Source organism: Ixodes scapularis, unplaced genomic scaffold (assembly GCF_016920785.2).
Source record: "Ixodes scapularis isolate PalLabHiFi unplaced genomic scaffold, ASM1692078v2 PGA_scaffold10__122_contigs__length_95168666, whole genome shotgun sequence".
Lineage (NCBI taxonomy): Eukaryota > Metazoa > Arthropoda > Arachnida > Ixodida > Ixodidae > Ixodes > Ixodes scapularis.
Genome location: NW_024609836.1, coordinates 84,263,381 through 84,287,763, shown reverse-complemented (window position 1 = coordinate 84,287,763; position 24,383 = coordinate 84,263,381). Strand labels below are relative to the sequence as shown.

Genomic DNA, 24,383 nt, shown 5'->3' with positions numbered 1-24,383 from the left:
GTGCGGTCATGTATCACTACTGCGTGGTGCACGTTAAAGAACCCAGGCCAGCGGTTGTATACTGCACAGGCTGAATTGCTCATCTACAGCGAGTGACTCTTCGCAACTTTGAAATTGCTGACCAACCACACGCTGTATAAATATTTACACAACCCCAATTATTATTCATCATGTATTCGTTTTAATGTTTAAACAAACACACACACACAATCCAGCCTCTGCCTATAGGCAGAGATGAATCGCACTCATGCAAAAAATTTGAAACTTGACGGCATAAAAAAAAAAAGGGTGAAAAGAAAGAAAATTCGATAGACACGCGGAGTTGACCTCTGATGTTATACTGAGACAAATGGCAGAAATACGAAAAATTAGTAACTTCACGATAAACATCAAGTAACATCTTTTGGTGGGCTAGTTCGTTCATGATTTGTAGAAATAGACATGCCACAAAAAAAAAAAAAAAAAAAGAGGCGAGAAACGACAAGTTTGCATCAGACGATACCAGTAAAAAGCCCCAAATCCGGATGCCAAAGTTGCCGATTTGACCGTTATCTTAGTCGAAAGTTATAAGCGGTTTTCTCAAATTTGCAAAGGGAAAATGGCGGGCGATGGCGGCTCTCCGCGTGTACGAGGGCGGCTCGCGGCTCTCTGGTAAGCGTGCATTGCTTCCCCTTCTGTGTCCCCAAGACAAAAACTTTCAGCCTTTCCACTCTGGTGAATAAGGAAGACCAGCGAAGCTGTACTATGGTGGGAGCCGGCCGCAAGTCGGCAAGCCAGAGTGGAAAGGCTCGAAAGGTTGCCGCCGTCGCTCATAGATGGCGGTAGCTGGCTAAAGTTTTGTGTCATCAGGTCATTTGAGGACGGACACGATCCTGACCAAACTGGCCCCTAACAGATCCGCTGTAAAAATAGTCCTAGAATTCAAATAAAGCTCACAGTTTTGGCATCCTTGTACTATACTGCGTGCGCACAACTTGACTGATGTTTGACACATAGGTGTGTCCATTGGCCCCGTTTCCTTTATTGTTCTTGAAAGAATTTCGAACCGTACGCATAACGTGGTGAGGGGCAGCGGCTGGCTAGCAAACCATGGATTCATTTTTGCTTAGCGGTTGAAGAAACGTTCTGCTTCCTTGTGTTATTTGTTGTAGACAATTATACTTGTTCCCATTAGAAAGGACTGTTTCTTGTAAAAAGTAGCGCCCCCCCCCCCCCCCTTTTTTTTCAAGACCTTTGAATGAAATAACAGTTCTGAAATTTTCGGCATCTTAGCATTTGATTGACGTAGCAGACCGTTGCGCGAGCGTGCGACTGGCGCTTCTGTTGAATCAGTGAAGCGCTCATCGAATACATGCAGGTCCCGAAAACTGACGCAGCGTTTGTGGCCAACATGTGCGCCGCTCTGCTCTGGATTCCTTGAAGATGATGCGTTGCGTGAAAAACCCAGCTATGTGGAAAACAAACTCGAACAGCGGTCATTTGAGCGAATCGACGTTTTAGCAAATGACGGGGGCGCTCCACAGGTGCCGCCGGTGCCTTGGTCTAACATGTATACACCCGCCGGCCATATGAAGGTAAACACCTTACCTGGTTTCTTGCCTGTTTTACGGCTCCCTAAAGCTGTATTAACTCTCAACGTCTCAAATGGTACGTGTCCAAGGGTCTAAACTTTGCGTTCTAGCCCTCTTATGGAACAGAGCTTGTTCTAAAACTTGCGGGAGCGTCAAAAACAAGGAGCAGGTTGTTCACCTTCATATCGCTCATGGGTGTACCTCGCGCCTTCGCCTCCGCGATTGGCTCCGGCTGATTGCCAAGCACATGGGGCCCGTATGGACCCGCACTGGTTTCTACGACTCAAGACGCGAAGGTGGATCGTGGTTCCCGTACGCTCGCACGCCTTGATCAAAGCCATGCACGGACACCTCCTTGACAGTTCCGGTTTGAGGAAAGTATCGGTGTGATGAAAACAGCACGTCGGCGCGCTAGTCATTTCCCATGGTAAAAAAAGCGGCCCGTTTTGAAAGAACCCAGTTTAATGTGATCCATTTCCATACTGCCTCGACAGCACGATCGCCTCCGGATGTCCGCTTTTTACCGTGAACACCTTTCGTTGTTTTTGCAGAGGAAAAGTGACACATTCAGTCGCTCCCGGCCACTTTTAGGGTGCAAGATTCTGGGAAATTTCTCACCAGCCCGAAAGACCCCGTATAATCGGTTTAAAGCGACCAAATAACATCTCTTCTTTTTGCCAAACAAAACACCATTGTACCAAAATGGGGGAGGCACGTGTAACCAAGTGGAGAGGAGGTAACAACCATACTTCTTGTAACATAAAAAAAAAAAAAAACTTTAACGGTTTCATAACAGAGCTCCAAAAGGAGTAAACTCTAAACTGAGCACGTGCTCAGTTTACCCCTTTTGGGGCTGTGTCATTCAACCCTAAAACAAACGCCGACTTAGTCCAGCAGTCTTCGCGTTCGAGCTCCTCAAACAAGGACGCTGTAGGCACCGTCTGCCCGTAGTCCGACCCAGCATCGAAGTCTGCCGCGAAGGGGTCCGGCGTCTCCACATCGAGCGTCTCCACTTCGGTGGGTAGCACCAAGCGACACGCGTGCAGGAACATTCGTCGGGAGCTCGCGTCCTCCCCGTACGTAAAGTCCCCGACTATCGTGTGTCCCAGGGAGGCGCAGTGCACCCTCAACTGGTGCCGACGGCCAGTGACCGGTCTGAGCAGCACCTTCGTCGCCGGCCTGCCCTTGAGCAACCCACGCCACAGCACCAGGAGTCGCGTCTGGGCGTCCTTCGGACTCACGCAGTAGTCTTTGTCGGCCGTGCACATCTTGTGCGAGTGCTGCGGCCGTTTGTCCTCGCCGATCGGGCTGTCCACGAGAACGTGGTCGTCGCGGACGTGGCCCTCCAGGATGGCGACGTAGTACTTCTTAGCCAGCCGCTGGTGAAAGGCCCGTTGCGCTGAGCGCGCGGACTGTTTGTGCAGCGCCAGGCAGAGGACTCCGCTGGTGGAGAAGTCCAGCCGGTGGCAGAACCGAAAGCTGTGGTGCACTCCCGTGTCGACCAGTTCGGGATGAAGTCGCTTGAGGAGCGTCTCCACGGTCACCGGGTGCTCGTCGGGCCGCTGGGTGTTGATGACCACGTCCGCCGGTTTGTCCACCACCACGAAATGAGGGCTCAGATGTAGCACGCAAATGCTTCGCTCCGAAATGCCGTGATTGTCCTCCATAGGAAAACAAACGTGTGGATTGAATTGGATCGGCTCCGCCCGACTTAATTATCGGCTTGACTTGGTTAAGTTTTGGGATAATGATAGCGGTGGACCTTCCGCAGCTGAGGCGAGTTAGAGCTTTGAATAAATCCTAGCGATGTCAGCTTTTGTCTAGTAATCTTTATAAAATAATAAGGTTAATTAAACCGCCACGCTTTATTAGTTTGTTTCCAAACAATCACATTAACTTGGCATTGCCATGCGGTTGATGTGGTTGTGCGTGGACGAACACTTTGTAATCTCATAATTTTTCAGAGATACACAACCACATTTGCGCGGCATAAATTAGCTGCTTGCAGCCGGGGAATTGCGCAACACGCGCAACAGTCACCCAGCGGAGGTTGCGTAGTCGTACAACAAACAACTTCGGACACGCACACGTGACTTTCGATGTGCCTGCTTGCTGCGCTTGCTGCGAGCGCTTTCACAGTGGGCGTCTTCGAACCTTCCCCCCCTGAGGCCGAGCAAAAAGCGCTGCGTTGTCCCGGCACAGTGCTGCTGACGCGTCCCCGGTAGCGCTCAGTGATGATGACACTTCAAGACGGCACCGATGACTCTGCAAACATCACGGACGGATCGCTGAAGGTGAGCCTCACTGGTCAGTCCGTCGCCGACGTCGCCCCAGCAGCAACATGTTAGGCCTATCCCACTGGGACCTCGACGACTACTGGCACATGCGTTCCGGCCGCTCCGTGAGTGCCGCAACCGCCGACACCGACTCCGTTCAGGCGGGTTCCCCGCGACGCGGTCTTCGTAATCCGCGTCCGTTGCCACCGTCATTATGTTCGCGTTCCTAATACCCTTTTCCCCGTTTCGCCGGGTCCCGACTTGAAACGGTGCGATGGCTCGCCGAATGTTTTTCCGGATCGCCGCCGAACGCGACCGTCGCTTTTATTCCAACTGCGCACTCTGTTATTTAGAGAGTCGCGTTGGGGCTTCACCCTGAGTACGCCGCGTTCGGCTCCATATCTGTGTCATTTCGTTCGACGAGGAACGGCGGCTCGTAGGGGCGTGACATGCCGCCCAGTTTACACGTCGGGAGACACCCCCCTGCGACCGAAGCGTTGCACTGCTACGCACGCCGTCGGACTTCGGTTTTTGCCACGCGTCCCGGCTTCCACGTAAAACCAAAATCCCGGTCGTCTATTGTCACGGGCAGGATGGGAACTGCTGGACGTCTCTCGGATGACCGGCCCCCTGCACGCGCTTGTTGACTTCCGAGGCGCTTTGACTGCGCGAGCCACTCTGGATTCACGACACCCGAAGCGTTATCGAAGGCAGGAAGCTGGCGCTGAACCAGGGACAACTGAAAGTCCTTCCTGGTGTCCTCACTCTGTCGCTGACTCTAGCTGCGGCGTCTCAGTTTGCGTCACGAGAAGTTTCCGTTGCTTCCTTCCCCACGAGAGGCACCACAGTTAGTGTTGAAAGAAACGCGATAAAGAAAGGTTAAATGAAGCCGGGAGGCTCGTTCATTCCTTGCTGTTCCTGGGGTGCTATGTTGCGCTTTTTGCACTCCCAGGAGACTAGGGAGAAGGAAGTGACGTCAACAACGCAGCAAATGCAGATTGGATGTCGATTTTGTTTTCTTCTGTCAACATCCAATCTGCGTTTGCTCTAGTCGTTGACGTCACTTCCTTCTTCAAAGTCTCCTGGGAGTGCAAAAAGCGCAACATAGCACCCCTGACCTCGAGAGGATTTCTGAACGCGAGGCTGTACCGCGTGCGGTTTCCTTTCCGGCCTTCCCCTACTTCGATTTCGCCGTGCCTGTAATCTTTCAGTACCCCTTGCAATGTGAACGCGTCATGTAGACTGCTCTTACTTGTGATAGAGCGACCAGAGATTAATTGGCCGGAGTCGCGCTCGATTGTTGCAGGTTGGCAAAATTCTTTACAAATTGCATTTCGTCTAATGAAACTTGCTTCGTGATACCTCGTCGAACGTTTTGGAGAATGGTGTTTTTGCACCGCAACTGAGGCAGCTTTAGAAGGGCTGGTGCTAGCATCGCGGTGAGACGTCTGACCTGTTTGAGCAGGGCAATCACATTGTCGTTTAATATTTGTTTGCGGTTCGAGCTTCCTGTTAATTTCAGTGAAGTGCTGTCGAGACAACGGAAGGGATCATCTGGTTACACCCCTGGTCCACTGATGCCAGCAGTAGGAGTTTTTGCCCGTCGAGTATGTTTTTGTGTGGTAAAAAAGGGGGGGGGGGGGGAGGGGGGGATGTACTGAAGCATTGGTTGATAAATTGATAACCTGGCCTTTCAGTGAAATGGTGCTCAGTAAGATCACTACACTTGTCATGGTTTTTACTAGATTTGGTTGTCGGGCAAAAATACGCTTTTCGTATTTGAAACGTCTATGCACGACGTAAAAACAGGTACCTATAGCTTGTGTAGGAGACGCTTGTTAATTTTTCACTTCCATCTGCCCGTGGTCGGCATTATTTGGAGTTTCAGAAGAGCTAAAATGGTGGTCACTGAGCGCTTTATTCCTCGTGCATGCAGGCTTACAAGCAGGTGATTAGGTAGCTTATGCAAGCTTGTAACATGCAAACAGTTGTGCAACCCCTGTACAGCATAGGCAAACTGCATCATTTGGAGAGAACAGGGTAGTCCAGAAGAGGTCCTTGAAAAAGATTTGAGCATGTCAGTGATCGGGTGCTGACATGCTGCTGTGACAGCATGTTCAAGGCTGTCATGATGCAAAGTCTCAAGTTGACCAGCTGCTGTCTCGAGCAATTCTTAGGAACGTTTTTGCCTACCACCGACAGTATAACTGCAGAACCCTTTGTCATCTCTAAAACTGCATGGCTTCCAGACAATGACCTACGGTTGCAATGTCTTTCTGACATGGTATCTTTATCAGGGGAGTCAACCAGCCGAGCTGGCCTTTACTGTGCCAAGCACAATTTATGCCACACTGCATACCAATACTCTAGCGTAGTACAGGCCTGTTATTCCCAATTTCCTTTTAAATCTGTGTTTGTATGTTTCTCTTTTATGCTACATTCCTTCGTTCCCCAATACATAAAGTTCTTTGTTTGTTGTGCGTGGAGCTACAGGAAACGTGTTTGTGCCATTCCAGATGCGTTCGGACACTATTGACTTGGCCGACCAGTCTCTTCTCGTTGACATCTCTGATGCACTCAGCGAAAGGGACAAGGTCAAGTTCACGGTGCATACCAAGGTACCCCTTCTGCCTCATTGCCACCAGCCTGGGGACCACTTGGTGGTCCTGGAGTACTGCATTTTATAGCATCCACTGGAGACTAGAATGTAATTGGTTACTTAGAACCACACCAATTTCATTAAGGTTTGGGGTAGAAAAATCCAATCATCTCTAAATCGCTCCAAAAAGTAAGGTATCGCATGTGTTTTGCTTTACTGCTGAACATCACATTGATGTTTGCACACTCTGGTTGTGCCTTTTGGCATTTAAAATGGATGCAAGTTAAAGTGCTTGTAGAGGCACTCAACCTTGCTCTATGCAGCTTGTAGAGCAAGTTTCTTTTTGTGTCTGTTGTACACTTACGCCCTGAAAAACTTAGGTCTCCTAGTGAAACGTTGGCATGCCATTGAGGTTTACCAGAAGCTCTCTCTTCACATTCTTCTGCCAGCTTCGCTCCCCTTTTTGTTCTGTTTGGACTTACGACAGAAAGTAATAAGCTTAAGCTTCTTAGACTTCACTGCCTACGCTGTGAAATTTTCTTTAGAAGGGAGTCAAAGACAACAGGACTTCTAATATTTCGTCCCCATTGTAAAACTTAAGATGGGAGCATGTCACACCATCAGTTCTTTGAGGCACTTGGTGTGACGACAGTGACGCCCACCGTCCATGTCCGATTGCCACGTCGCTCGCTGTGTGTTTTGACAAATATTGCTGTACAGAGGGATGTGCAAAAGGACCTTCACCATAGTTTATTCAGGATTCTTCGCACTTGATGATCATGTAGTATTAGGTTATCATTGGGCAATGCCAGATTTTTTTCTCAGCTTACCAGGAAGTTCAGTGGTCAAAAAGGGATGACTGACACCAATTTTGTTTCACATAAGCTTCCCTCACAGCTTCGCGAACAAACCTTGGCTTGGTCGCAACACTAGGCCCATTCTGAAACATTCGATACCCACTGGATAACTTGTCATACCCTCCGAATAACAGGTTGTATTGCAGTTGCTTTGTTTCTGTCACCCACGCAGACAACCTTGGCGGACTTCCAGAAACCAGAGTTTTCGGTAGTGCGGCAGCATGAAGAATTCATCTGGTTGCACGATGCGCTCGAGGAGTGCGAAAACTATGCAGGGTTGATCGTGAGTTTCTCTCTTCTTTTAATGTACCATACTTTGTTTTACCTTACGATGAACCAGAGCGAATGCTACAACCCATCCCAACCAATCCGGTGCTGTGAACAAATTGCTCAACTATGCGCCCCCCTGCGTCGTGGCACCCGAAGGTCACATGACACACGTTGCATTGGGTTGACCTCAATGACTGTTAGCATCCCGTGCAGTTCATCGTAAGATGGTGAAACAAAGTATAGTGCTTAAGTAAATTATGTGGCCCTATGTTCAATAGCCTACGACGTAACCAACATTCTTCCACCGCCTTCCCAGATTCCGCCGGCGCCTCCGAGACCGGACTTTGATGCGTCCCGGGAGAAGCTCCAGAAGTTGGGCGAGGGAGAGGGCACCATGACCAAGGAGGAGTTTGCCAAAATGAAGCAGGAGCTGGAAGCGTGAGTGACCCGGGCCTTTTGAGCACCCAGTTTGATGGGGCACTGATCTCCTCAGTGCTTTGTTAGAGAACCGCATTGTGGCACCAGATTAACTGACAGTGGCTGTGTGCAGTTGGTACGAGCGCATCTGGCAGAGACTTTTCCCCAGAGGGCAAGTGGGCTGGCTTTTTAGGGGCGAAGCTTCTTAGGGTCTAGCCTTGCCCATCTGGCGTCCGTGCTCACATCAATCTTGCTGGTGCTCGTGCTCGTGAGCTCACGTGCTCGTGTAAATGAAAAAAAAAATGTTTGCGCAGTCCACAGGATTCGAACCTGTGCGGGGAGACCCCAATGGATGTCTAGTCCATCGCCTCAACCACTCGGCCATGACTGCGGGACGAGTAGGGGGCTCTAAGATGTGGTAGTAACTCAAGAGCTGGGGATGTCATGGATGAAACGTTGCATGCAGCCGCTCAACCTCTATACAGGAGGGGGTGCTGCGGTCAAATGCGTATATAATCGTGTTAAACTTTGCATGCATTGGCTCAACATTTATAGACGAGAGGGCGCTGCGGTCAAATGCTCAAATGCGTATATAACCACGTTCCATACCACACATTCTCTTTCTGACATGGATGAAAACGAACGAAAGGCTCGGCATGCTGCGGCTCAGCGTCTACGCAGACGAGCACCACCAGAGCTTCACCCCAATCAACATCATTCACCACGTGGAGATGCAGTCAATTTTTTTTCCTAGATTACGGGCTGCTTGATATAGAAAGCCCGAATGAAAACCAACACATCTGTCGACCAGATCTGGCCTGTTGTAGTTAACAGCTGTTAGAAGAATCCTTTTTTTGTCCTGGCATCAACATTGCAGATGTGAACTGGTCAAAAATCTAGATTCTCCGGTTTCAGCACATGTGGAGTGTCTGAGACTCTTGAAACGTTTGAGTGACCTTAGCAGTCTCAATTAGATGGATCTGCCCAGAGTTCCTTTCTGCCGAAAAGGTCAAAAGCTGCTGGTCCGAGGGGGTCCTTAATCCTCTGCTGCAATATCCTAAGTACCCGCCTCTTGTACTTTGCATTCAAATAGTCTGGAATTAAAAAAAAAAAAAGTTTAATCTTGTGGTTTGCACATTAAGCTGGGCCAGCTGTTTCTGTCCATCTACATGTCATGTCTATGCATTGCTCCGATTCGTGGGCTGACAAGCCGTGCCTGACGTGCAAGTGTGATAACCCAGACAATGGGATTTGAACAATAGGAAGGGCTTGCTTAGTTGTAATTTTATTCAGGGGTCCCTCGTATTTTTAAGTACTGACTCTGGATAGTCCTTCTGGATACACTGTTTCTGGTGCTTGGCTGATGCAAATAGAGTTGAATGATGATGCTTATTTTACCAGTATTGCAAAAATTCCAAAGGGGGACGAGTTATCTTTCAGTGTTCCGTCTCCTGTGTTATTCGAGGACCATTATTTTACAGTTCCTCATAGGGAGAAAATCCTTTCTCTGGTTTCAGATTGAGCTACTGAGGGACGATTGTGTTGAAAAATTCTTTTTCCCTCCGAAGTGCTTTCATAGTAAGTCTGTGACATCGGATGCCCCTTTTATATAGATGTTTCATAGTCCCAGCAGTAGGTGGCCTGCACTGATGTTACAACAGCAGCCGTTGTGAAGGGCCTTGCTGCTATGCGTGTACCTTTCCCGCTGCCAATTTCGTCTTTCAGAGCACATAGGTATTATCATTGATACGGTGCAATAACATTGCTCGCAAGTCGTGTGTAGATATTGCACTCGCCGCGTGGCACGCTCGGTGGGAACGGGAGACGAGGTTGGTCCTGTCTTGCAGGGAGTACCTGGCAACCTTCAAGAAGACTGTGGCGATGCACGAGCTGTTTCTTCAGCGCCTGGCCCTGCACCCGGTCTTCAGGGCAGACCGCAACTTCCACGTCTTCCTCGAGTACGACAAAGAGGTGGGCCTTTTAGACCTCGTCGGTCTGTGCCCTTGGGTCGAGTTCAAGGCCAGTTGTTCGACGGCCTGTTGCCGGGACCTGTTTTGGGGTGAAAATGTCGCAGGTAAACCGTTCTCAAGACCGAAGGCCCAAAGTTTAAAGGAAGCGAATTGGGATAGAAATTTGGGTGAGCTGGTTCGTACCTTTGAAATTAGAGCTACGACAGCACCAGTACAAGTAGAGCAAAGCCATTTTGTCTTTTTGGTGCTGGTCAATCTTTATTCGATCTTGCAAGGTTTTGCAGATAAACCACGATGTTCAGTCCTAGCAACGAGATTATTTTTGATTGTAAGGTATAGCTGTAGTATCTCTGCCAAGTAAAAGGACCTTTTGCACCTAAATTAGTGTTCCTGAAATTGCAACTCAACGATGGTCGTGACGAGTAATCTGCCTACGAGTGTGAGCTGCCGTGGCCAGAGCAGTAGTATTTGCAAGTAGTTTGGTTTTAGAAGTTACTTCACGAGTGTGGTGACCTGTTTATCTGCTCTTGGCCTGTGACAGTACTTTTCCTGAAACATGCAAATTTTTTTTATTCCTCTTTTGCACCTCAGCTGAGCGTGCGTGGCAAAAATAAGAAAGAAAAACTTGCTGGCCTCTTGACAAACATCGGCAAGTCTGCGGACGACCTCAGGCTTTCTAGCACACAAAAGGTGAGGACACTGCCAAATGCCGAGGACAAATTATGTCCTTCAAAAGTAAAAAAAAGAAAATAAACAGATCTTCACTCTTTTTCTGTTTTACTTCCTGTACAAAAATGTTAATGAATAGTTGTGAGAATGTGCTGTATAATTTTGGTATATTTAGACGGGCACGTGTTCTACGAACGGTTGGTGCTGGGTGGTTTAAAAGGTTCCTCAAATATATTAGGTTGTAAATTGTTAAAAAAATCTAAGTGTAAGAAATGTTCTTTCTAGTGTCTGGGGGAGGGGGGGGGGGGGGAGGAGAGAGAGAGAGAGGGAGGGGGGGGGGGGGGGCTAGGCTACCTTTGTGTCAATTCCTAAACACAAGGTTGTTTTCCCTTGCCTGTAGCTTCAGCATTTTTCCGCTCAAATGGGCTTTACAATGGCTTTTGCCGGGTCAGCAGTGCTGTGAAAGGGGTTGAGGAATTTTCTGGATACAGCCACGGAAAAAGTAAGATTTTATGCAAAGCCGGCCACATAATCTCAGTGGATAATCGAGTTGCAGTGTCAACATCTCGACAGTTTCCCCTAGAATTGGGTGTGCAAGACCATCGTAGCAGTGTGTGCCGCGCAGCCAAGTTTTGGCATTGCACTACGGAAAAGCCCGTTGTTATCACATTTTCTTTGCACTATTACGGTTCTAGCAAAAAGTTTGGTCTGCTTCCCGTTCCCAGGATGTGGACGAGTTCTTTGAGCACGAGCGCACATTCCTGGTAGAGTACCACACGCACATTCGTGACGCCACCGCCAAGTCTGACAAGATGACCAGGGCCCATAAGAGTGAGTCCGGCTCTGGCACCCTCTTTCCTTTTCTTGGGGATTTTGGACCTCGGCAGAAATAAATTCCAGCTGGGTTCTTTACGTGCGGCTGTCTACACAAGGAAATCACCAAAAGACTCGGTTCAAAGCACTTTTTTTTGGGGTGGGGTCGGAAATGGGTGGTCCATGCCATCACAAGGATTTTACGTCAACTGATCAACCCGCCGCAACTTTGCAAGCAGAACAAATTCAAGGTGTTCCATATGCAAAAGTACCAGTCGGCAGAAAAACAAGTACACTGTTGTAATGTGGCTGCATAAATTTTGATTTTACTGACTGTTTTGAGTGCTTCTTAAGTTAGGTAATAAAACGCTAAACTGCAAGGCCTTATTTTCCGCTGTCTTCCAACGTTTGCCATTTGTGTGTACGTACTAGTATTTTAAATCATTCCTGCGTCGCCAAGCATGTTTTCAGCAACATAGAAGTTCATGGTAAAGCCAGTTTCCACAGATAATGTGTTGCTGTTTCTTCTAATGCTGAAGGTTTTCGTGGCTTAAAAGTTGTTCAGTAATGTTTCCAGCATAACAACCTGTCCGTTATCCAAAATGGCAAGGCAATTGTCGGAAACTGCAAATGTGAAACTCGTGTGCTGCTGACTAAAATACAGGGAGGATGTTTTTTCACCTGGTCGTATACTTGCTGAGGTATGGCTACCCCCTTTCAGACGTGGCTGACAGCTACATCAAGATTTCGTCCTGCTTGACCCAGCTAGCAACCGTGGAATCCTCGGAGCTAGAAAAGTGAGTCAGCAAATTTGTGCTAATGCTGGAAAAGCTTTGTTCTCACAGAGCGTTGCTTTCTGAAGATGCCAGCCAGCACGACTAATAGCTTGATAGCATGCTTATTCTACTTGGAACATGCCTGAAGGCTTTAAAGGGACACTGAGAGGGTATTTATGCTCGCCGAGGTTTTTAGTTATATGTGACATATGAGAGCCTAACTACCCAGAACAGAATTTACGGCTCGAAATTCGGTTTCTTCCCGTCCAAAACCCGCCGATCCAGAACTGGGCGGTTTGAGTCGCGCTCGCTCTTTTCAGTGGTCACAGGCAGTTTTCTAAGGTTTCGACACGACGACCAAATTTAATCAGTCGTGGGTCATTGAAAGCACACAGTCAATACTAAAGAAAGAAAAAATATGAAACCCATTTTTTGTGGCTTCCAAAAAGCTGCAAATACGTTGATTGAAAAAAAAAAGTTGCACAGACAACCGGAAGCATTCTGTGCGTTCACTGCATAATTATCAACACTGCATCGTTTCGCGTATCGTGGGACTCGCGGGTGGCAGCGGACAACGGGCGTTGGACCTCTACCTCAGAACTCGTTTACGATACCGGCGAATTCTTTCTTCCTTCGAAAGAGAAATTTTGGACAGTTCAAAAGAATTGATATTCATCCCGTACGACACGCCCGACCAGCAAGCCGATTGCACAAAGACGTCGCCGAGCCGTCGTCCCTCCTTGTGGCTGAAGATATCGCTCGCTCAAACGTCAAGGTCGAAGTGCGTACTTCGAGTTGAATATGCACGCGTACGGTTTCTTTACTAGGTGCAAATGTGGCCAATGCACGGTGCCGCCCGACTTCAAGCCGGCAGTGCATGTATGGAAGGGAAATCGGCAGCAAACTTTCTGACACACAGTCGACCGGCTGCATTACTACGTACAAAAGAGTTCCTTCAGTAGCTTTTTGTTATTTTTTTTCAAACATTTTGTGATGTTTACGTTTCTTTTTTTTTACAACTATCGCGGAAGAAAACAATTGTGTTGGACATTACGTCGCTGAACTAAATGGTATGGGATTTCATTTTTGACACCTCTGCTGTACAATGCCACTTTCAGATGCAGGACATGTGAGGTAGCTCTTCACGCAACATCTTGGGAGTACAGTCGAATCACGTTAATTCAAACTCGAGGGGGACCAAAAATTTGTTTGAATAAAGCAAACTTTGAATTACCGGGAGTTTCCTCCCATAGAGACGCATAGTATGGGACCTGCATCTTAGTTTGAATTTTCCAGAAGTTTGAATTAACGAGCTTTGGTACTGTATTTTTTTCGGAGCCGATCACGGGAATTCACCACGGGCACTCACTACTAATTGCCAACACTTAAAAGTAGAAAACAACTCATAGTATAGAACAGCGAGTGGAACAAACATAACTGCAAAGGAATCGCACGGCAAACGTATCCCGCAACGCTTTTTGTCTGCTGCGTGCAAAAGAAAAAAAGAAAAATCGCACGGTTCAGTGTAGCCACGTGACTTTCACCACTCGCTCTCTCCTCTCCACTTCTGCGTGTGGTGCGGGGGTTTCGGTTTCGAGCAGTTGCGTTTGTTGGCTTTATTAAATAAATATGCGACTCTGCAGCAAAATATTAATTGGGTAGTATTCAGACACCATAATAAATCGCCTGGCAAAAAATGAAAAAAAAAAAAAAAAAATTTGGGGGGTTTCAGTGTCCCTTTAATGTAATTTCCTTTCATGTGGCAACCATGTTACTAAAGCTAAATCAGCCTTAGTGCATGAGGAGCATTTCTTGGTGGACTGTGTTCAAGGCTGCTAAAGTGCAGACTAACATCTTAGCGAGTGGCTCTTCAACAAATATTTTAGAGTTTAAGGATGTTCAAAATTTGCTTTTGAGTTGAGTTGTTCTAATGAGAATCGTGATGCAAGTTTGATGTTATCGTCTGTGTCACCACTTCACTTTGTTAGCCATTGAGTGAACAAAGGTTTTCTAGAAATTTGCACCTTTTTATTTTCCAGGTTTTTCCCCAAAGTGTCTGAAAGCTTTGAGAAAGCAAGGGTGAGCTCTTGGCACTCTTTTTAATTCTGAAGGAAGCAGCATTGCTGACTGGCAATTCTTTGGTAGACGAGCTACTGAAGCATGTGAACCATGTCAGCTTGGACCTCGTAGAAATATTTTGTCTGAAACACTCAAGATGCATGATTATCTTTGTTGCTTAAATTTTCACCACTTCCAGAGTTTAGTGCTCTGCTAAGTGAACATTCCAATATGGGTCTACCAATCAGCAGGTACAAACACAGGCTGCACAAACCGTGCAAAAATTTATATTGCATGCCAATAAATGTTTGCGTTGGCTGCTGCTTTGCTAGCTTTCCTGTAGTTCTTTTGCATTGGATTTTCGTTAGAAAGTACAGGTGTGCAAATAGTGGTGTTAGAAAGTACAGGTGTGCAAATAGTGGTGTTAGAAAGTACAGGTGTGCAAATAGTGGTTTGAATCGAATGGTGCAGTGCTGCTCCTCGTTTCGACACTGTAGGCGTGTTTATTTTTACTCCTGTGCTGCGAAAGCCACAAATGATTCGGCGTTGTTAGATTTGAACTATAGTCGATTCACACACCCTTCATTAAAGTGCTTAAAATTGTTGGCGTATTATTGGAACTTAACCTGGGGCCAGATTGCTGAAGTCATGGGTACAGTGTTGTTTCTCTTGGGGACTCCTAGCTTGGCGCAGATATTTTGTGCATTGAATGAAAGTTCTATTTCGCACTCATTTTATTTGCCAGAAAATTGAGGGACGGGTTGCAACGGACGAAGACCTGAAGCTGTCGGACACCCTGAGGTACTACATGCGTGATACATCGGCTGCCAAAGTAAGCTCCTTTCCTCTTGTATTTTACGGTTTGAGCCATTAGTGCTTGCGCGTGCTACTAGGCTTCAGCCGCCAAGCTTTTTCACTTAATCCTAATTTTACACTGTTTGTGTGCGACAGCATGATTGTGCTCTGGTGGACTGCATTTGTAAATGACTCCCTTCATCACGGCTTTACGATTGTGTCTAGTCTTGGCTTGACCAGAATTTTGAATGATGGCAAAAGGACGAAGGTTCGGGGGTGGAGAGCCTTACACAACGAGGTCCCCGACGTACATCGCACGTTGTGTCGTCAGCGGCGAGGATATTTGTGCAACATTTGTTTGCCATTTCAGGACCTTTTGTACCGGCGACTGCGCTGCCTTGCCAACTACGAGAACGCCAATCGTGCGCTGGAGCGAGCAAGGAACAAGAACAAGGATGTCCAAGCTGTGAGAAACCCTCTATCCATCGTATTCTCTTCTGCCTATTGTCTATGTATCCAATATAACTATAGACAGTCGCAAACATGGCTTCCCGACCGGTGCCCCATACATGCAAGCACGTGCTGGGTCCACGTGCCATGTAGCGTTGGCAAGCTTGCAATTGTACGGGCTTGTGTGCGCGAGCAGAAACATGGCGGCGGCCAGTCACCCCATTTGCAGTTGTGTAGTTGATCTATGTTAACTATATATCCCATCTGTCCTATCTTAATATATTAATCAATTAAACGGTTAATTTTGACGTGGCCCCATTTTGGTAACATGGCGTGCTAATTTATTTCATTCCTAATTGGTGTATCCTAACTAGATATCCTATCTGATCTGTCTAAAAATTGCAGTCTGATTTTGTTGTCTTGGTAAGATGGCATGCGGCAACAAATAATTTTATGATAGAACACTCGGAAACTTATACTCTCAAATATTAGTTGGTGCAGTGTAGACAAGTTGTCAGCATTTTCTTTTTTATTCTTTTGCTGCTGCAGGCTGAAGTTTTGCAGCAAGAGGCTTGCGAATCGTTCGAGAACATTTCCAAACAGGCGAAACAGGGTAAGTTTGGGAATTGTTTGCCTACCAGGTCGTGTTGCTTTGCTCTCTGCAAAGACACTTGGCCTTCGTGCCTGCAGGGATGCTCGAGACTGCCATGTCTTCTGCAGTCTAAATTGTTTTCTTGAAACATTTTCTCGGTTGCCCGTGTTGCAGAGTTGACGGACTTCAAGACACGCAGGGTAAACAACTTCCGCAAGAACCTGATTGAACTGGCCGAACTAGAGCTCAAGCATGCCAAGGTGGGTGCTGTCCCTCTCTGTTCGCGACTTCCCGACTTTGCTGTTTAAGTGATGTGTCCGGATCGCCTGTCTAAGTGAGCTAAAGCTGGTAAAGTCGGTGATTGTCTTTGAAATGGGAACTAGTGGAGGAGGAAAGCTGTCCCGATGAGGCTAAATTTGTTGCGGGGAAAAATGCTTGCACACGTGCTAACAGTTGCATTAGGTACCATCTAGAGTTTTCCTAAATTATCTGTCAGTCATTCATTTTTTGGCCAGACCCAATAATTTTATTTGCAAGTTGCGCGCACCCAACAAATTTGCAAAATGACCTCGCTCTTTCTGTAACATGCAAAGAGCCAATTACTGCAGCCTGCAAAAATATGGGCAAATGAAGCACAAGAAATTTTTGTGCTGCGAGGCACCAAGTGCACCGTTTCGTAGCATTGGGAAGCAATGAAACAGGCCCAATGGATCATTCCGCAGCACCTCCCATCGTCTTTCGACGCACTACGGCAATCCGACGTACGGCGGGTGAAGGAGTAGCCAGAAATAGGGGCGGTGCACATTTGTTTAGCATATTGCAAATAGAGAACACAAGGAAAGCAGGACCGTAACAAAACGGGGTCTGTTTTGGTGCGTTTGCTCAGTCTTCTGTGTGTTCTGAACTCGCAGTTGTAGTAAAAGAGGATTCGGGTCGTTTCCAGGATGCATGGGGTGTACGAGCCTGCCCGAACATACATCGAAACTGCCCCACAATTTCTTGCGTTGCGCAGTGCAGTGCGGGACTAATGGAGGCCTTGTGGCATTTTTTGGAAAGGTCTATTATGGTCTTCATGTACCAGTGTCAATACTAGCGCAGACGCGAATGGCCGTGGCTAGACGTTCACATTGTGAACACAAAGAAAAGAATAGAGTGCATTTCTGTTGAAAGTACCCCAGCGACATTCTGACCACCGGGATGCATATACCGTATATTGCCGCATATAGTTCGGCTCAGAGTATAGGCCTTATTTTCCCAAATTTCAAAAAATATATTGATTTCTGAAAAGATTGACTTATAGGCAGCAATATATTGTACTTACTCGCTGTTTTGCTACTGGAAAGCTTTCTACAAGTCGCTCGAATTGTGCCGTCACAGTTCAGCGATTGTTGCGAACTTGCTCGAGCGATTGAGAGGAGTAATGCAATCATTTTGTTTCTACCGTATTTACTCGCATAATGAACGCACCCTCCACAACGAGCATCAATATTTGGGTGTTTTTTTTCCTCGCATAATGAACGCATCTCCAATTTTTGGATCCGCGACTAACTGCATCCAGGACAGCTAGCTACCGAACCAATTTTCTTTCGCCGCCAAGCGGCCAGGCCGAGTAAAGTCAAGCAAAGCCACTCTTGTAATGGCTGCAAGTGTGTAGTTGCGAAAGTGATCAACCGTGAAACCTAGCGGCACGCACACCTAACGAAGCTGGGGTTGAGGAATAGCCCAGTCCCGGACATGCTTCGCCCATTGGATGCATTGATGTCAACAAACACGCTGCCATCTGTGGTGTGCTTTCGGACAGTGAAATCATAAGTGGTTAGGCCTAAGAATGGTTGTCGCTCTTCATGCTGAGTGAGCTTCATAGGGTGCTTTTCCTTCAATAAAAGTCATGCCAAAAGTGCCCTAAAATGTTTGCAATTTAGAGAGCATGGTTACTGTGGTGTGCTCACAATCAGTTGCGGGCGCACCTTCATGAGTGGAGATGTGCCAAAGTACGCTGCCGTGTCATATTGGCACCTAAAATGACATTTGTGCCAGGTGTGTAAATGCAAAAATTATACCCCGTGCTATGAATGCACCCCCTAAATATGTGTCAATTTTTCGGGTACAAAGTGTGTTCATTACGCGTGTAAATACGGTATCTGTCTTTTCTATCTTCAACGGCACTTTGTTGACAAAAACCCTATAGTCCCACAATTGCACCAGTCCAAAAAAAGAGTAAGTTTTCTGCAGAACACGGAGGTAGCCAATCACTGCGAACAAGAAAAGGATCGCAGCAAATGGCTAAGCTCCAAATAGTTTTTTTTTTTTTTTTTCAAGTCAAGTTGAATTTTTGGCTTTCTTATTTGCCGTGATCGGCAGTCTGTGTTGTGCAGGAAGGTTCACTCAAACTCTTTATAGGGTGTACTCTGCCTAGTGTAATAAGCCCGGAGCGTTTCCCCCCTCTTTCAGGCCCAGGTGCAACTGCTCAAGAGTAGCATAGCACTGGTGAAGGGCGAGCCCATGAAGGCGTGACGTGGAGTCGGGAGCCGTGCTGCCTAAGGTAGCTGCCTGGTGCTACCGGGAGGAGCTGTACCATACGCTGTAAATGCCACTCGCAAAGGGGCTCCTATTTTGATGTGTATTTATTTCGATTCCTTCCGCTCTTCTCCAGGAACTTCTCCCTCCCCTTTTTTTCACGGAAGGCTTTTGAAACAATAAAAAGGATTTATTCAGGTTGCCGCTGGCGTGTTGCCTCTTGCAGTGATGTGATTGGCCAGAGTCATTTTGGAGCAGCTCTTGGAGCAGCCAAAAGTCAATTTTGGAGCAGCAAAAATAACTCTTGTAGCATCATTTGTATTCATACTAATGCAGACATTATGTCAAGATTAATGTGTCGGCATGTCCAACTAAAAGACAATGTCTGCATTGACTTCTCACTGACGTGCAACTCTTTGTTATCATCACATGCACAGCAGGAGTGAGTCCTTCAAACACAAAACTAGCGTTTAGTTGTGTGGAGAAGCACCAGACAGGGTGAGATGGTAAGTGATGAAGGACAAACTGCAGTGAATGGTTATTTTAGGTACTGAATGGCAGTGAAATACAATAATATTAAGCCGATAAATTAATGTTTCCTTCAAGTTCAAAAGGTTGTAATAAAACAGCAATTCTTAAGTCAGATAAAAAAAACAAAGCACTTGTCATTTGATAATGATCGTCAATTACATTTTATGTGTAGAACTTCATAAGAAAAACGGCATGTGAACAAAAACTTAAAAACAATCCCGCCGAATTCATTAAGGTTTTTCCCGAGCTTCCATTCACTGCTCCTGCCAACTTCGTTCTACTCACATCTGTATAAAAGTCGTAGCTAAATAAATGATCTGTCATAGATAAATAAACATACGAAAGAGCGCATATAAATGTCCTTGCAATAGCGAAGTATCCTTGCTAAGTCTCGATTTGGAAAACGGTACTGCCAGGATATCGTAGTCTATGAGGATATCGTAGTCTTTCATTTATACGAGCCGAAATTGTGATGCGTCTCGCTCTCGAGGAGTGCTTTCCCCTTAGCACGGGGGTACGCTGTGGCGAAGCAAGACACGCAAAATCGCGATGCTTACTTTGAGGTAACCGTAAAAAAGCACAAAACGAACAGGAGGACAAAAACAGACATGCACCCCATAAGAGCATGTACAGAGCGCGACACTGTTAGCGCGAACAAGCGATCGCCGGTTTTTCTAGCTTTTCTTTTTGAAACCGAGGGATGTCATCCAAGTTATTATTGCTGCGGAAAGAGCTTATTTAGTTCTATAGTGTAAGCGATAAAATTTTGTGCTCGATATTATTATTTAGAAGTAAAATGCGAAAATGTGCCGATGTCGTGTTCGCGCCAACAGTGTCGCGGTGTGTACATGTCTGTTTTCGTCCTCCTGCTCGTTTTGTGCTTCCTTACTGCTACGTCTGTTCCAACACGCTCGTCAAAATCTTCTTTGAGGTTCTCGCTTCTCTGCAGTACACCAGTGCGCGAGGAGAAGCGCACTCAACGAGACTAACTAATCCTCCAGCAGAACAGATGACGAACATGATAATTATTAGGGAACTTCCAAGTACTGTCAGCATTTCATACGAAATGCGATCGAATAGTACTTTATTCGAGACGATAGTCAAAAGTTCTGAGTACTCGCATAACATATAACGGTCCGGCCGGGCAGAGAGGCCCGAGCTTTTATATTTTCAGTAGTGAAATTAAGTTTTGGCGCAACGTTGGCGCAAATTCCTTACATTTTACTAAAATGTAGCAGGGTAAGCACATTTGCGCAGTTTGGCGCAAATGGCGCAGCAATCACATCACTGCTCTTGGGGGTGTCGCAAAAATGCATAGCAAATGGGTGGCCAATTGTGTTGCACGTGAAACGTGAGGTGTCTACGTTTGGCACTCTTCATTGGTTAGTCTTGCGAATGGCTTAGTGCGTGGCACGCACACTCAATAGCAATTCCTGGAGTAGATGCCGGTTCTAACCCGCGTTAGCGTGACTGGGTGTCAAGTTGCTATCTGCCGGATGCAGAGCGGATGCCTTGCACCTCTTTTCCCTTAAATCTCACCTAAAACTTGTGGTGATGTGTCGTGACATGCTCTAAAGATGTTCGCTTAATAATCCGAATGAACTGGGTTCGATTCCCATCTGGTGCAAACGCTTTCTTTATTGCAATGGCCTCTTCCCCACTTGGTGGCTCCGAGGCGAGAGCGCTGGCCTACGGATCCCCATGTGGCGGGTTCGAATCCCGGCCGAGGTGCCCACAATTTGATGGAAGCTTATTGCGGAGAAGGTGCAATAAGCCTCCATCAGCGTAACTGAGCTTTCGGTTCTCGTCAAAAGATCCCCAGGTGGTCTCAATCCTCAGTCCTCTGCTGGGGCGTGCCAGATGCCCGTCATTGGTTTGGCACGTGAAACTCCCAAATTTTTTTTCCCCAATCGATGTCTAGCCTTGCGGCCATGCTTTTATCCAAACTTCACTTTTGGGCTGAACTGAAATACTGAACGGGGATCTGGTGAAGCAGTTATACTGTTGAGAAGTAAGGTAATGAGGTGGCAGGTAAAAGGGTAGGGTGGGGGGGGATAACGTGATGGGGTGCCTTGGCAAGGTCTAGTCAAGGGGTGGCCAAGCTTCGGCCTGAGCAGCATGCGGCTCTTTGCGTGTTAAAGTGCAGCTCGCGGCTCTCCCCCTCTTCCCCCGCCTCCCTCCCAGCCACAGGAGCGCTTCCCCAAAAAGAGAAGTGGAACGTGTTTTAAATAGAAAGACAGGTTGCTGTTTGGTAGCTTTGATACTGCTACCTTGCGTATAGTGGGCTGCTTTTGACTCGGATAAATTGAAAGTAGTTGGAGTTTCTTTTATTCCTCTAAACAAAAGTTTGCCCCCTCCCCACGACTCTTGGAAGTTTCGTGGTTTTTGTTTGCGGCTCTTGGGCCGTGTCAGCCTGGCCACCCCTGGTCTAGTCACTAGTGTGTTGGAGGTGAGTGGGAACTGCAGAAGAGCCTTAGGTGTGCTGTCAAGCAGAAACTGTTTTAGAGTTATCCAAGGTTATAGAGTAACTCAGTTGGGAAACTGCCTTAGGAGTCTGCTTTGAAAATGGAGAGCCCTTCCACTTTACGTGAAGATGGAGGATCAGCGAAGCTGTTATCTTTACGACGTCTACGACGATGCCTAGAGGATGATGTCTAGGACGACCTCGAGGACAATGTCTAGAACGACCTCAAGGACGACTTCTAGGATGACCTCTAGGACGACCTCAAGGATCACTTTTAGGACAAACTTGAGGACAACTTCTCGGATGACTTCTTGGACGACTTCTAGGACGACGCATAGAGAAATTCAGCCTTTCCACTCTGTTGAAAACCAGAGTGGAAAGGCTGGAAAGGTTGCCGTCGCTCACACGGTGGTAGCTGTCCAGAGTCGTGTTCACATTTATTTGCCCGCGGACACGATACTGGGGAGACTAGCCCTTAGAGCTCCGCTGTAAAAGTCCTGCTCCTGTCTTTGCGCTGTTTGGCTGGATACTTTAGGACGAGAGATTTCGTGCAAATCTATTTAGTGCAAACCTTTTGCGCTTTGAAAATGTGAACCTCAAATTTCGATCAACTTCTTTGCGAAAGGTCTGTGTTGCAGCGAGAGGCGGGGAGCACATGTAGCGCTACTCCTAAGTTCCATAGACCGGCGATAATGGTAATAATTTGTGACTTGTTTGTTTTTGTATTGTTTGGATTGGTTGTGAGCGCCAACAAGTGTTCCAGATTAACAGTCCCTACCGGCGAATAAAACAGCCTAAGAGCGCAGCCAGCACGAAAAATCTTTGAGGCCATGATAAAGCAACCTACGTTTTGACTCCGCTAAAGGGCGGCGCTGTAATCGTATCTAGTTCAATCTCGGTGGACGCAAGCAGTTCAAGTGAGTTTCCCAACCGGGTGTTTTAGTAACGATGGAGTTGTCCCTAAGCGCTAGTGTGATGGGAGAGGCAACTGACTGCATTGATGGCCTACCATGTGTCACTAGGGCACCTGGTGCTGGATGCACATCAACCCAGACCCTGCCTTTTCCTCTCCGGTAACTTCAGACTTTCATGCTGATCCTTGTTCCTGTGGCTTTAGGATGGATAGACCCTAGAGGCACACGGTTCATGTGATGATCCCCACACCAATACATTTTCCAGCAGCTGTGCATTTGTGCAATGATAACTTTCTTTTCAGCAAATACATGTTAAATCATACTTAAATGTGATAGCATTTCTTGATGCTAGGGTTGCCAGATTTTGATGACTGCACATCTCAAGCTCATCATCAGTTTCAGAAACTTTTAGGTAGGATTTCATTGAGGTATCTGCCATGTTATCTTTCTTAGTGTGGTTGTGGGAATTTTCTAAAAGTAGCTTCAAATAAAAGTGTGTAGCAAATTTCTGGGTCATTTTGTTGCACGTGGAACGTGTGGCATGTTTACCTAGACGATACCTTGGCATTTCATGCTTTACACTATTGCCCTGCAATCTGCTTCGGTCCAATTCCTTTGGGATTGACGTCTATGCTTTCGGCGGTTTTCATCGGTTAGTTTAGCGACTGGCTTAACGCGTGGCATGTACACTCGATGACAATTCCTGGAATGGAGATACTGGTGTTAACCCGGGTTATAAACCCCTGGCACTCTTCCCTCCGTAGCTGCAGATGTTTCTACGACGACATCCAACCACTGCTTGGAGCAAGCGGTGGCGCGCGAGTGATTGCGCAATTGCCAGCCAAACGGCGTTGAGCTAGGGGGTGTGACGTCATCACCTGGCTCAGCCAATCAACATCCGAGTTAATTGGCAGCTTCATCTTTCGGATTCAAATTTCTAGACGGCCACCCGATGAGAAGCATGCTTCATGTGAATACGCTCTTTAATATGCACTTTGAGGTGAACTGCGATATTCATGCTTTTTGAAGTGTTGATCGCGGCGAATTAGCGGCGAGTGCACTTCTTACCAAGCACCGATGCACGGCGGAGAAGCAAGCTCCACGGGTGTTGGTTCAGGGTGCACCGGTGGTTGGCAAGAAGCATGCTTAAAGGCTGACGACCAGACTCGAGATTCTGCAAGGCAGAAGACCCTCCTCTCCACGCCTTCGGGCGAGGGAAGCGAAGGATGGAAAGAAGGGACCTGGAGGGGCGGGCGTGGGTGGAAAGGGTAGGAGGGAGAGGAGGAAGTGGGCGAAAAGTGGAAAGCGCGAACTGGTCGTCGGTCTTTAACAGAGCTCACCCACCATGATCAACGCTTCGATAAGTATAAATATCGCAGTCACATGCTTGGGAGAGGAGCAGTTATAAAACAAGATGATGCATGCGCTTCTCATGTCCCAACAACCTGTGTTGATCATTCGCAACTTTTTTTCTTTAAAATTTCCGATTGAAGAAAGGATCTTTGCATACAGCAAGATTTAGAAATACCCTCAATGAAATATAGCTCAGCACCTCAATAGGTTGAATTTTATGTCAAGCCTGTCTATGTGCCTCCCCAATATAGGCACTGGACTTTGAGGCCACATTCCGTAAATATATTAATTTGGCTTGGAAATGGGCAAGTGGAAGCTTGAGAACAACCTTCAGAAATTCATCTGGATTTTGTTTTAGGTGCAGTGAGAGTTTCGGCAAAACTATTCAATATTCAATTTGAAAATATGTGGAAAACCACTATTTGCTTTGAATTCGTTTAAAAAAAACTCTTTGCACATGCCTATTTCTATGTGATACGAAAGAGAACTGG

The 24,383-nt window shown here is 47.0% G+C and overlaps 2 protein-coding genes across 2 annotated transcripts; one reads left to right on the top strand and one right to left on the bottom strand.

The window, feature by feature from the left end:
* Window positions 1-1,819: 1,819 nt before the first annotated feature.
* LOC8023685 (RNA pseudouridylate synthase domain-containing protein 1) lies at window positions 1,820-3,253 on the bottom strand. The gene has a single exon (XM_029974076.4). The coding sequence runs from the start codon at window positions 3,236-3,238 to the stop codon at window positions 2,405-2,407; it is 834 nt and encodes a 277-aa protein (XP_029829936.3). The 5' UTR covers window positions 3,239-3,253; the 3' UTR covers window positions 1,820-2,404.
* Window positions 3,254-3,596: 343 nt separating this feature from the next.
* Window positions 3,597-18,831, top strand: LOC8023688 (sorting nexin-6). Its single transcript, XM_029974222.4, has 14 exons — window positions 3,597-3,865; window positions 6,364-6,465; window positions 7,476-7,586; window positions 7,890-8,011; window positions 9,838-9,961; window positions 10,552-10,650; window positions 11,355-11,460; window positions 12,164-12,239; window positions 14,258-14,297; window positions 15,022-15,108; window positions 15,442-15,537; window positions 16,071-16,134; window positions 16,288-16,373; window positions 18,565-18,831. Exons 1-14 carry the CDS (start codon window positions 3,806-3,808, stop codon window positions 18,625-18,627), a joined length of 1,236 nt encoding a protein of 411 aa, XP_029830082.1. The 5' UTR covers window positions 3,597-3,805; the 3' UTR covers window positions 18,628-18,831.
* Window positions 18,832-24,383: the final 5,552 nt, after the last annotated feature.